Source organism: Siphateles boraxobius, unplaced genomic scaffold (assembly GCF_051911475.1).
Source record: "Siphateles boraxobius isolate OS27281-9 unplaced genomic scaffold, OSU_SipBor_1 48, whole genome shotgun sequence".
Lineage (NCBI taxonomy): Eukaryota > Metazoa > Chordata > Actinopteri > Cypriniformes > Leuciscidae > Siphateles > Siphateles boraxobius.
Genome location: NW_027509119.1, coordinates 3,295,129 through 3,307,495, shown reverse-complemented (window position 1 = coordinate 3,307,495; position 12,367 = coordinate 3,295,129). Strand labels below are relative to the sequence as shown.

General features: G+C 45.5%; 1 protein-coding gene across 1 annotated transcript; it reads left to right on the top strand.

The window, feature by feature from the left end:
* The first annotated feature begins 5,586 nt into the window (after positions 1–5,586).
* LOC143710779 (globoside alpha-1,3-N-acetylgalactosaminyltransferase 1-like) lies at positions 5,587–12,099 on the top strand. The gene is made up of 3 exons (XM_077201943.1): positions 5,587–5,732; positions 9,581–9,718; positions 11,409–12,099. Exons 1-3 carry the CDS (start codon positions 5,587–5,589, stop codon positions 12,097–12,099), a joined length of 975 nt encoding a protein of 324 aa, XP_077058058.1.
* The last annotated feature ends 268 nt before the right edge of the window (positions 12,100–12,367 follow it).

Here is a 12,367-nt window from a genome sequence, read left to right as displayed (position 1 = left end):
CAGGCTTCGCATGGGAAGCACCAGAGACACAAACTGCTTGGAGGATGGTCCTCAGACGCTTTCCAAAGCTACATAAGAACCAACCGATTCCATATCAAAAAAGCCCACCAAACCCTCATCGCCGGTATATTTAAAAAAAACACAAAAAACAGCAAGAGCCTTCCCGGCTGAAACTCCATGTCTTCTCTTTCTCTGTCCAGCGAGTATTGATCTCCCAGCGGACTCAGCGAGAGCCTTCCCCGGTCGAGCATCTATGTCTTCTCTTTCTCCCTCCAGCGAGTATTGATCTCCCAGCGGACACAGCGAGAGCCTTCCAAGTCGAGCATCTATGTCTTCTCTTTCTCCGTCCAGCGAGTATTTATCTCCCAGCGGACACAGCGAGAGCCTTCCCGGTCGAGCATCTATGTCTTCTCTTTCCTGACTGGTGAGGCTTACCCATTCTGATGCCGTTACTATCGCCACAAGAACTCCCCTGTTCAAACATCCATACTTACCCGACGCTGCGAGAGCTCTCCCGGCCAAATAACCAGGCTCTCCTTGAAATGCCAGCCCGCCAATCTCTGCGCTCTTTTCGGGGGTCTTTAAGTCGGCGGCTGTCCTTTGCTCACTTAGCTTTTTGGGGAGTACTCTGGGTTCGGGCCCAATTTTCGAGCTCGGAGCCCTCCCCCCGGACAGCACACCAAATACGCATAACCATTTCCTCTCTGATCATTCGTAAGTGTGAACTCGTGAATTGATGTTTTATTAACAGGGTTCGGGAGGAAAACATTCTAATGATCAAACAATCAAGTCATTCCAACCAGCTGTCAGCAATCAGTAATCAACAGGTCCACTCAATCAGCATGAGTAAAGCCTATAAATATACGCAGTCGACTCTCTCATATTCCTCGACAGTTTTCAGCATCCCTCCACCACCCCATCTCCTCACACTTGCCTGGTTATCTTCCTAAACAGAGATACAGGGGGGGGGAGTACTCTGGGTTCGGGCCCAATTTTCGAGCTTGGAGCCCTCCCCCCGGACAGCACGCCAAATACGCATAACCATTTACTCTCTGATCATTTGTAAGTGTGAACTCGTGAATCGCCCGTGACGCTTGCGTCTGCATGCATCCACTTTTTAGACTATGAAAGGGAGTGCGTCGCTCGCGTTACTCGCGTTGCCTGCTTGCATTGACTATGTAACGGCCCTAAGTGTCACTCTGTGGCCACCAGGGCTGCCATAGAACGGCATACTGATTTGGCCGTCTCCTTGGTGGCCTGGAGAGACAGATCGGTTGCGCGACGCAATTCTCGAATTGTGTCAGCGCTGACTTCCTCACAATCATCCATGTCCCTAAGCAGATCAGCCTTGTATGCTTGCAAAATAGACATAGTATGCAAGCATGCTGCAGCCTGACCTGCTGCTGAATATGCTTTACCCACCAGCACTGAAGTAGCTTTTAATGGCTTGGTGGGTAACGGCGGGGTTTTTAATGATGACGCTGACTCGGGAGCAGGGTCGTTTGAAGGAATTTGGGGGCCCCAAGCAAAATGGACATGGAGGCCCCCCCAACCACACTCCCGACCCCCCACAACTCCCCCCCTTCCCCGCAGACCGCACGCACACACGCAAGCACGCAAAGCCTACAGGAACCACAGCATAGCCATACAGTTTAAGTTAACCCACACTTTATATAAATAATATAGGTTTACAGTGCAAATACTGCTGTTGCATATACTGTGCATAAATAAAAAATGTTTACAGTGCAAATACATAAAAATCATGTTCCTCTTTCTGGTTAAATAATGTTTATAGATGGGTAAGGTTACAAAGTATTTATAAGTAAAAAGACTGTTTGCTAACAGTTAAATTACAATTAACTAAAGATTAAATAACTAACAATTTACTACTAATCTATTAATGATGGTTATTATGAAGTGTTACTGAAAACTTAAAGATATGTTAGCTGTAATACAAGCCCTTGTCGTGTGAGTGTGAAGGAAGGAGACCGGGGTCAGCTGGCTGAGACTCGTGGGTATTTTATTTAATAACTCAAAGCTCTGGCGCCACATGCGCACGTCGAACACAAATCTCATTCACAGTTTCAAAATACTCGATCAGGTTTGTCTTTCACAAAGACCTCTTCCCATTTCCCACGGGACCTCAGCCCTTCTCTCTCCACTCTCTTTATATGGTCTCCCCACGCCAATTACTGCAACGAGACACAGGTGTCAGTCATTTTACACTTGACCTACTTACCGCCGCTCGTCTCTCCACTCTCTCTCTCTCGCAGACCTCGCTGAACCACGCCTCCCCCGCCACATACCCCCACCGCCCGACTCAGGCCAGGGAGCCATCCCTCAAATGCTCCACATGCCGCTGCCAGTCATTACTGTAGATGATGATATCATCCAAGTACGCAGCGGCATATGGAGCATGGGGTCGCAGAATTCTGTCCATGAGCCGCTGAAACGTGGCCGGGGCGCTGAACAACCCGAAAGGAAGTGTCACAAATTGGTGTAACCCGAACGGCGTGGTGAAGGCTGTTTTTTTTTGGACATGGGAGACAAGGGGATCTGCCAATATCCTTTCGTTAAGTCCAGCGTCGAATAAAAACGAGCCGTGCCTAACCGATCAAGCAGCTCGTCAATCCGCGGCATTGGATAAGCGTCGAATTTCGACACTGCATTCACCCTGCGATAGTCGACACAAAACCGTACCGAGCCGTCCGTTTTAGGAACTAAAACTATCGGGCTTGCTCAGTCACTGTGGGACAATTTAGTCAATTAGTCCCATCTCCAGCATTGCCTCTAATTCCGTCTGAACCACTTTTTTTTGTGTTCAGGCAATCTGTATGGCCGGCTGCGAACCACTACTCCCGGCTCTGTCTCAATATTGTGCTGGATCAGATTAGTACGACCAGGCAGGGGTGAAAACACATCTGCAAATTCTTTTTGTAAGCTTGTGAAGTCAGCGAGCTGCGAGGGCGAGAGGTGATCTCCCCGCGGGGCCAGGGCGAGAGATTTCCCTTTGATGATCGCTTCTGGCCCGAGATCCTCCTCTCCACTCACTGCCATCGCAAGCAACACTGACTCCTCCTCAATCCATTTTTTTAAGAGGTTGAGGTGGTAAATTTGCCGTGAATCACCCCTGTCTGTCCGTACAACCTCATAATTGAGATCCCCTATCCGATGTGTGACCTCAAAGGGTCCTTGCCACTTCGCTAACAATTTAGAGCTGGAGGTTGGTAGTAAAATGAGCTCTTTATCTCCCGGTGCAAACTCTCGAAGCTTAGTTCCCCTGTTATACAGCCGGCTTTGTCTGTCCTGAGCCTGAAGCAAATACTCCATAGAGAGCCGCCCCAGTGTATGGAGTTTTGCTCTCAGGTCCATGACATACTGAATTTCATTTTTGCTATCTGAGCATCCATCCTCCCAAGTTTCCTTTAGGACGTCTAACACCCCAGGGGGCTGACGTCCAAAAAGAAGCTCGAAGGGGGAAAACCCCGTGGAGGCTTGCGGGACCTCTCGCACGGCGAATAAGAGGGGTTCTAGCCACCCAATAATTCATATAATTCACTTAACGTGCGTGACATAAACGCGGTACCTTGATCCGTGAGAATCTCTTTCGGGATTCCCACGCGGGAGATTAAACAAAACAGGACGTCTGCCACACTCTCAGCTGATATAGTGCGCAACGCCACTGCTTCGGGATATCGCGTTGCGTAGTCTACTATAACTAACGCAAAGCGATGTCCCCGTGCCGATCGTTCTAATGGTCCGATGAGGTCCATACCAATTCTCTCGAAGGGGACCTGCACAAGAGGTAGAGGGCGCAATGACGCTTTTGGGGCGGCCGGTGGATTTACCAACTGACATTCCCGAAACGACGCGCACCACCTGCGCACGTTCTCGTGAATGCCCGTCCAGAAGAATCGGGTCATTAAACGATTTAATGTCGCTGTCATCCCTAGATGCCCCGCCATCGGATTACAATGTGCCGTCTGGAAAAGCATTTCCTGACGGCCCGTGGTACTAACAATTGGGTTATATCTTCTTTTGTCTGAGTGTCTTGGGTCACCCGATACAACCTGTCTTTAATAACAGCAAAATAAGGATAGGAGAGCGCGCGGTCAGGTAAGCCGCTCGGTTCCACTAAAACAGTTCTGCTGGGTGCAGGAACAGCCTCTCCAACCTGAGCGCTCGCCCCCCTTCCCCGCCTTTTCTTTTTCCCAGAAGCATCCGTTGTTAAACATCCCAACAATTGTTTAAAAGCTGGCCAATTCGTTCCCAAAATTAACGGATGCCAGAGGTGCGGGCTAACTGCGACCTCCACACAATGATTTTGTCCCCTGAATTTAATAGTGATGGCTTTTAAGGGGTACTCCACAATATCCCCGTGCACACACCTCACCTTAACCATGCGGCCCGTATCCAATGCCCCGGACTGTATCAGGCTTTGATGGATAGAGGTCTGGTTACAACCTGAATCCACCAAGGCCTGATAGGTACCCCCCTTAATACTCACAGGTATCTGGTATAACCCGGCTTGATCGGGGGCGGCTTGCGGAACGTCCGGGATCCGGACCAGTGTCCCAACCTCCATGACCGGGCAGCGGTCCACAAAATGGCCCGGATCCCCGCAACGCCAACAGGCCGGCCCAGGCTTCCCCGCCGCTCTAGTGGCAGGAAGCGGGTCAAGGAATTGGCGTGGGGAGAGCGCAGGAACCGCGTCGGCCCTTCAGGGTGTCCCGGCCCACCTCCCCTGACGGATCCTCGCGACCCGGCTGGGCCCTCGGCCCCAGCCTTCCAGCGGGGAGGTGCCCTCGGAGGTCCATTGGAGCGGGTACTGGGGAAAGGAACGGGTTTAGGGTAATGGAGAGAGAGAGAGAGAGACAGGGGTAGAGAGAGAGACAGATGGCAGGGGTTCGCCGACCCCGGAGCACGCCGCCAGTTGATCCTCCGCCAGTTGGATGGCCAGATCCAGCGACGCCGGCCGGTGGCACTGGACCCACTTGGCAGTCCTCTTCGGCAACCTGGAGACGAACTGTTCCAGCACCACCTGGTCGATGATGGCCTCGGCGTCGCTTCCTCCGGCCAACAGCCATTTGCGGCACGAGTCCCGGAGCTGCTGCGCCAAGACAAAGTGTCTGCTTCCACCAGTTCCAGCGAACGGAAGCGTTGACGATGTTGCTCAGGGTTGAGGCCGACCCTTTGGAGAATGGCTCGTTTTAAATCAGCGTATACCACGAGGTTCTGGACGGGCAGTTGTTGAGCAGTCTTCTGGGCTTCCCCCGACAGCAGCGGAATGAGCCGAACCGGCCAGCTGGTTGATGGCCACTCACATGCCTCGGCCGTTTTCTCGAAAAGGTCCAAGAAGGCCTCGGGATCATCGGAGGTTCCCATCTTCGTCAGAGACATGCGAGCGGCTGGGTAAAGCCCGCTCCGTCCGAAAATCCCGGTCCAGCAAGCTCCGGAACAGCTCGCGGTCCGCCTGCTGGGCTTGCATCAGGGCTTGGAACCGACCTTCCTGATCCGCCCGCAAGTCCAGCAGGGCTTGGTGGTTCTCTTGATGCAGTCCCGCGAGCGATGTAATGATGTCCGCAAATGGCGTCCCCGATGTTGCTGACGGAGTTTGCATCTTGGTGGCGGCGTTCTCCTTCCTTCCCGGGATTCCGGCACCAGTGTAATACAAGCCCTTGTCGTGTGAGTGTGAAGGAAGGAGACCGGGGTCAGCTGGCTGAGACTCGTGGGTATTTTATTTAATAACTCAAAGCTCTGGCGCCACATGCGCACGTCGAACACAAATCTCATTCACAGTTTCAAAATACTCGATCAGGTTTGTCTTTCACAAAGACCTATTCCCATTTCCCACGAGACCTCAGCCCTTCTCTCTCCTCGATCGCTGGTTCCAGTCTGCTTTATACGGTCTCCCCACGCCAATTACTGCAACGAGACACAGGTGTCAGTCATTTTACACTTGACCTACTTACCGCCGCTCGTCTCTCCACTCTCTCTCTCGTCGCAGACCTCGCTGAACCACGCCTCCCCCGCCACATTAGCATTTCCATATTTTGATATTAGAAGGGAAGGGATGCAGCTGCTTTCACTACCAATGCTTAAAAACATCCCAAGCTAATGTTTGATGCACGGAATGTATTGTGTGGTTTTCCTGACCCCCGTTGTCAAATAGATTATCAAGGTGGAATAGTTAGCATGCTATGCCACTTTCATCAAAACCTATTACAAAGCTATAGAAATGTCATGTCATTAAATACGATAAACAGTGATTCTGGAACAGATCTTAGTCTTCCTTATCCTGTTAAAAAACATATTACACTATGTAACCATATTCCAAAAAAATGTTGCACTAATTGTTCGTTACAAGCAGCATTTGTCGTCAGGCAGGTAGCTAACATAAACATATTTTTGCTAGCCTATCTGCTGCAAAATTACACCATATGTACAAGACAAGTAGAGCTATTTTATCCAGTGTAATTTATCATTTACCACTATCTTGTTTTTTCTTATCCTCCTCTTCCTTTCTCTTCTTTCTTTTCTGGCTTCCTGAAGCATAATTCCGCTTCATGATGACTGCCGAGGAGGTTTGTATTTTGCCGGCATCAGAGATCACGTGGTTGGCTGCCTGCTGTCAGCGACTACTGAGAGGGCCCCCGATAACAGTGTCATTGCACTTTACTGTATTGACTATCAAAGGGACGCTCACACAGTTTGTCGTTGCATTTTATTCTTAACCAGTCGTTGTCTTGGGGCCCCAAGCCAGCTCGGGGCCCCAAGCAATTGCTTGGTTTGCTTGCCTTGTCGCGACGGGCCTGCTCGGGAGAGAGATAGCTCTCAAGCGTCTCCTCAGCCCAAGGAATTGTCATTTAATACCCATAATATTACTGTAATTAGATGTCTGAGGATTAAAAACTCAAAATGAAACAGGTTTATTCCACGATTTCGACACCTCAGTGTGGAGATCAGGAAAAAACGGCAAACCCTGGCGAGGAGGCTGTGATCTAGATGGTAAATATCTTTCATCTAGTAAACTCTTTATTTCATCCCATTGTTCCTCGGCTGGTCAGTCAATATTTAATTTGGCAACAGCACGAGTCACAACCTCCATAAGCTCCTCATTATCAAGGGTATGAGATGGCAATCTGTCATAATCCCCTGCATCTATACTGACGACATCCAATTCCTCAGAAATGAAGTTCTGTCAGGAAGACTAAATTACTACGTCACATATCACCTTCACATCTATCGAATCACGTCCTTATACTCGCTGTATAAAAGATTGGTACTTTCACACATTTGAGTTTGCAGATACTGGCGTGACAACTGCCTCCACCCTCCCCCACCACCACAAAGATGGTCCTGTCCATACCTCCCCGGGGGGTCGGCTGCACCCCTGCCTTCGTCTTCAGGCAGGAAATGCAGATCCGCTACCCTCGGATTATGTACTATGGACGAGGCCTACGCCAAAGAACTCTATAAATAATTGCTTGCTGGGCTGTCAAAAAATTAATACTTTGTTACATCATATATCCAGAGTCTTTCTGGTAGAACTGGATAATCGCAGCATTGGTGCCTCATTCCGGGGAGAAGAAACCACAGTGTGTGCTTCTCCCTGAGATAAGGCACTGGATCTGAAAGGTGAAGGCTGAGATAGGGCTGGGCCCATCTCAAACCCTCCTGTCAGATCCATTTGCGAACCCCAAGATGTGTGTCGCCGCTGTGCCTCGGCAGCAGCGGGACCCACACCCTGGGGAGCACGCACCGAATCGTCCTCCACATAGAATCCCTGGCGGGAGCGGAGCGTCCTCACGAACAGCTTCTCGCAATGCTCACAGTCAGCTCCTTCGATAACTAACTTGGTATACTCCACTCCCAAACAAGCAACACAAAGCTGATGTGTGTCCCCACCCGTGATAAAACGAGGTCAGGGAACAACACAACGCTTGAAATCCTGTTTGTTCGCCTTGTTTGTTCATCTCGGCGCAGCTCGATCTCCCTAGAAAAGGGAAAAGCATAATTTATACACATAAAAACATGATGTCAGACTTTTAACATTTAACATTTTAAAAGAGAACAATACATCACGATTGTTTAAACCAATGAGCATTAAGCTGTGTCGTCAGCAAGTCATTACCCATCGTGCTTTTGATCAGCACAGTCGGTGGAGAGAAACTGCAGAATCCGACACATCTCCCTAGCAAGAGTTTTTTTACATACATCAGCATGACATCAGACTAAGTCGAACCACACTCGGAAATGTTTCTAACCGGTGTGGTGAAGAAATGAGTCTCACCTTCGGGCCGCAGTAGGATGCCTAATCTAAAACCATATCTTGCGATAACTTCTTGCAGCTAACATGAGCTGTTTTAGCTTTATATGTGGTAGCTTTAAGTAGCATGCTAAATCCCACTGCTATGTACAAGATGAGATAAAAGCAGTTTGTAAAAACATTTTAAACAGGTAGTCCCTGCCATCAAGTAATATATATTTCCGTATATGTATTTATTTGTACAGCTATTTTCACACAGCTTTACAGAAAGACATACAGTTATTGTATAGTAACTGAATTGTATATGTAAACTAAATAAGAAAACACTAAGAATGAAAAATGTTTAATTTCACAATCTATAGCTTCGGTTATATACTATGAAACATAAGTTAAAAGACATGCATGGTCGTTATAACTTAGTTCAATATATACATTATGAAACATCAAATTTATTATCTCTGTTTTTCTACAATATTATATACATTCATATAAGCTGCATTTTTATGGTGGGTTACACTTGTGTGTTGGAAACAGGATTTTATTCAGAGCCCAGGAAAAGAAATCCATTCAACTTCCTTCATTTTATGTAATGGCAGTCACTGAACTTTTTTTGGAGAAGATGTTTATGTGGGGGCTTCCTTTAACTACCGCTTTCAAACTGCAACAAACTGTTAGGATTTGTCCTAACAAGTCATTGAGTCATTATCTATATTGCCTTAACACTTTGTAAATTGAAAGGGAAAATAGAGGGAATCTGTTTTAATTTTTCCTAAATTCTGTTTTAACTTTACCAAAATTTTGTTTTTGTTTTTACTTTTAATTTAATTTTGTGCTAATGTTATATATGTAATCACATTGTACAGTTTGCTATTCAGAAAGAGTGGCTACAAGGGATTAAAGTTTCCGGGAAGGTGCTGAGGTATTAAAGGGCAAAACTGTGAAGAGAGTCGAAAGTTACATCGTTAAATTTTTTCAGTTGAATGCAGAAGTTGATAGGTAACTGGGGAACTGGTTTTAGTGTAATACCCTGCTGAGTTTTAACAATAATAAAGTCAATCAAGACCTTTAGATGTTAAGATCCAAGTTCAGCCCACTGTAAGACACATCATCTACAACAGACGTTGCAAAATGAGGAATAACAAGCAAATTTCTTTTTTTACAGGCTTTTTTACAGGCTTTTTTACAGCCAGCCCATGGCAGTGGGGTAAGAATATAAACAGTTTTTTTTATACATATATTTTTCTTTTATACTACTATGTATTTGGATTTGGATTTCATGCATATGTATGTGAATACCCTCATTTAAAACAGCCCAGATGGCAAAATTGTTCCCTTTGCACCATGGTTGGCCCCAGTTGTACAGGAAGGAACATTTGATCCCATATTGACTGATTCAATCTACAAACAACAAAACATCACCATAGCAACTACAGTCTTCGCTCTTGGAAAGTGAGTATATTATCTCTCCTATCTCTGATCTTCATTGACTTTAAATTAAAAAAATATTAAATAAACCAGAATGTCTTTTGAGCACTGCTGATGGTTACATAAAGTACCAAATTTTTTTCTATTATTAGGTCGAAATCAATTTTTTGCAAATGTGGAAAAAGTGCAACAAACGGGCTAATTAAAGGGATGAATGAAAAAATGAAAATTAGCCCATGATTTACTCACCCTGAAGTCATCCTAGGTGTATATGACATTCTTCTTTTAGACTAATACAATCGGAGTAATGTTAAAAAAATGTCCTGGCTCTTCCAAGCTTTGTAATGGGTATATTTTTTAGAAAGTCCATCAAAGCGCTAGTCTGGTTGACACCAGACCCTTCTCAGTTGTAAATGAGAGTGGGTCTGGGGAAGGTTCATTCACAGCCCATTTCCAAAGGGGCGTCACCAACAGACATCACTCATATGCCTCTGAACGCAATTGGATAAACCTAAAACCAATCAGAGCGATGAAGGAGATGACGCTTCAACATCACTGCGCTATCATCATCGTGTAAAGCCCGCCTCAACTTTTGTGATTGGTGCCTCATTTTGGAAAATTGAAAAAGGGCTTGAATGGGCTCTTGGCCAGACGGAGTTGCAGAGCAAATCTCAAATTTGCCGGAAGTTTTTTAGGGTTTTTCCAGGCTATCAAAGCTCATCCATCCATGATAAAAATGCTCGACACGGCTCTGGGGGGATTAATAAAGGTCTTTTGAAGCGAAGCGATGCTTTCGTGTAACTTTGTGGACTTCCAAAAAAATATACCCATTGACACCCATTACAAAGCTTGGAAGAGCCAGGACATTTTTTAATATAACTCCGATTGTATTCGTCTGAAAGAAGGATGGCATACACCCTAGGATAGCTTCAGGGTGAGTAAACCATGGGCTAAATGTCATTTTTGGGTGAACTATCCCTTTAAGAGAGTACTGTCTATGACTCAGTGACAAATACTAGACCATGACACTCTTCCTAGCTCCTCTTGCTCTCGCTCTGGTTGATGTGCGTGTGCGCTCGCTCTTTCGGGAGAAGTGCCCATAAAAGCCCTTTATGACGTCATACAGGGGCATACTCAAAAAAAAAAAAAAAAAGTTCGAAACTTATACGAACCCTGAAGGAGCGCATTTGGCACAGAAATATTCAGGGCATACGTTCAACTCATAAACTTTGGCCATGTTGCTTGAGAATCCAACTCTTTAACAGTATAAATACGTCAGAATGCGTGAAATAACATTAGACATCCTATTTAAGTGACCCCCAGCCCAAATAATTCTAGAAAGTGATATTTGAATTTTTTTGAGATTTAACCGCATACTTGTCACATACCTTAAGAGGACTGGGGTTTTCTTTACAACGTCACAGTTAATTAAATTATAATTTTCATTTGTGTAATTAAGTTTTCCTCAGCAGCCTAAGCTTACCTTGACCTATAGAATTGTGCATAAAACATTTTAGGAATAATATTATTAATTATGAATTATATAAAAAAAAATTAATGGATAACCTTAACTTTCTAGATCTAAAAGCTGAGGTAACTCAGGGTGAATGTACAATATATTTGAGTTCATTGTATAGTCTTTTTTTAATAAACTGAAAGAAATTTGCCACTTTATTATTTTACAATTGTGTCACACTCCCTCTCTGTTTTTCAGGTATACACGGTTTCTTAAAGATTTCCTGGTGTCTGCAGAGCAGAATTACTTTGTTGGATTTCGTGTGCATTATTATGTGTTCACTGATCAACCAGAACAGGTTCCTACAGTGAAACTTAGTGAAGAACATCAGTTGACGGTGTTGACAGTCCCTAGTTCTAACAGATGGCAGCAGATCAGTTTGAGCAGGATGGCAAGACTGGAGAAACTGATTGAGAGTCGACTTCTCAATGAAGCCGACTATATTTTCAGTCTTGATGTGGATTCAAAGTTTTATGGTCGCTGGGGGGTGGAGACTTTGAGTCGTCTGGTAGGTGTCATACATCCATGGTTTTATTATAAGCCTCGTGAATTATTCCCATATGAACGCCGACCAGAGTCTCAAGCTTTCATTCCTTCTGCTGAGGGTGATTATTATTATGGCGGGGCTGTGATCGGTGGCTTAGTGAAAGACGTATATCAGCTCGCTAAAACCTGCCGGGAGCAGCTGGACATTGATGCATCTAAATCCATTGAGGCAGCATGGCAGGAGGAGTCTCATTTAAACAAGTACTTCCTTTATAACAAACCCAGTAAACTGCTTTCCCCTGAGTATCTGTGGGATGACAAAAAATATAAACCAGAGGAGATCAAAATCATTCGCTTCTCTCAAGTTATCAAAAACTATAATGAAATTCGTCCAAACCCTTAGCAGCTGTTAACTGAAACATGCAAAAAACAAAACCTGCCAAATATTTTTCCATCAGTTGCACAACATTTATGCTGCCTGATGGATGATATATATTTATATATTATCAGACTTATTTTTTTGCTTCACTAAAGTGCAAAGAGCAGCTTCCCAGCTAACAAAACTATGTTCTTAGAATGTTTTGATAACATTCCAATTAGGTTATGAAAACGTTATTTCAGAATGTTTTTTAAATGTTGAAAACATCCAGTTCCCTTTCGTTGTCACTCCG

Bases quoted from the DNA above. Each gene is read 5' to 3' on its own strand.
- LOC143710779 (XM_077201943.1), top strand. From the start codon at position 5,587: ATGGCGTCCCCGATGTTGCTGACGGAGTTTGCATCTTGGTGGCGGCGT. The intron at 5,733-9,580 runs GTATTTTATTTA...CATTTAAAACAG, and splicing joins CAGCTGGCTGAGACTCGTGG to CCCAGATGGCAAAATTGTTC. The intron at 9,719-11,408 runs GTGAGTATATTA...TCTGTTTTTCAG, and splicing joins ACAGTCTTCGCTCTTGGAAA to GTATACACGGTTTCTTAAAG.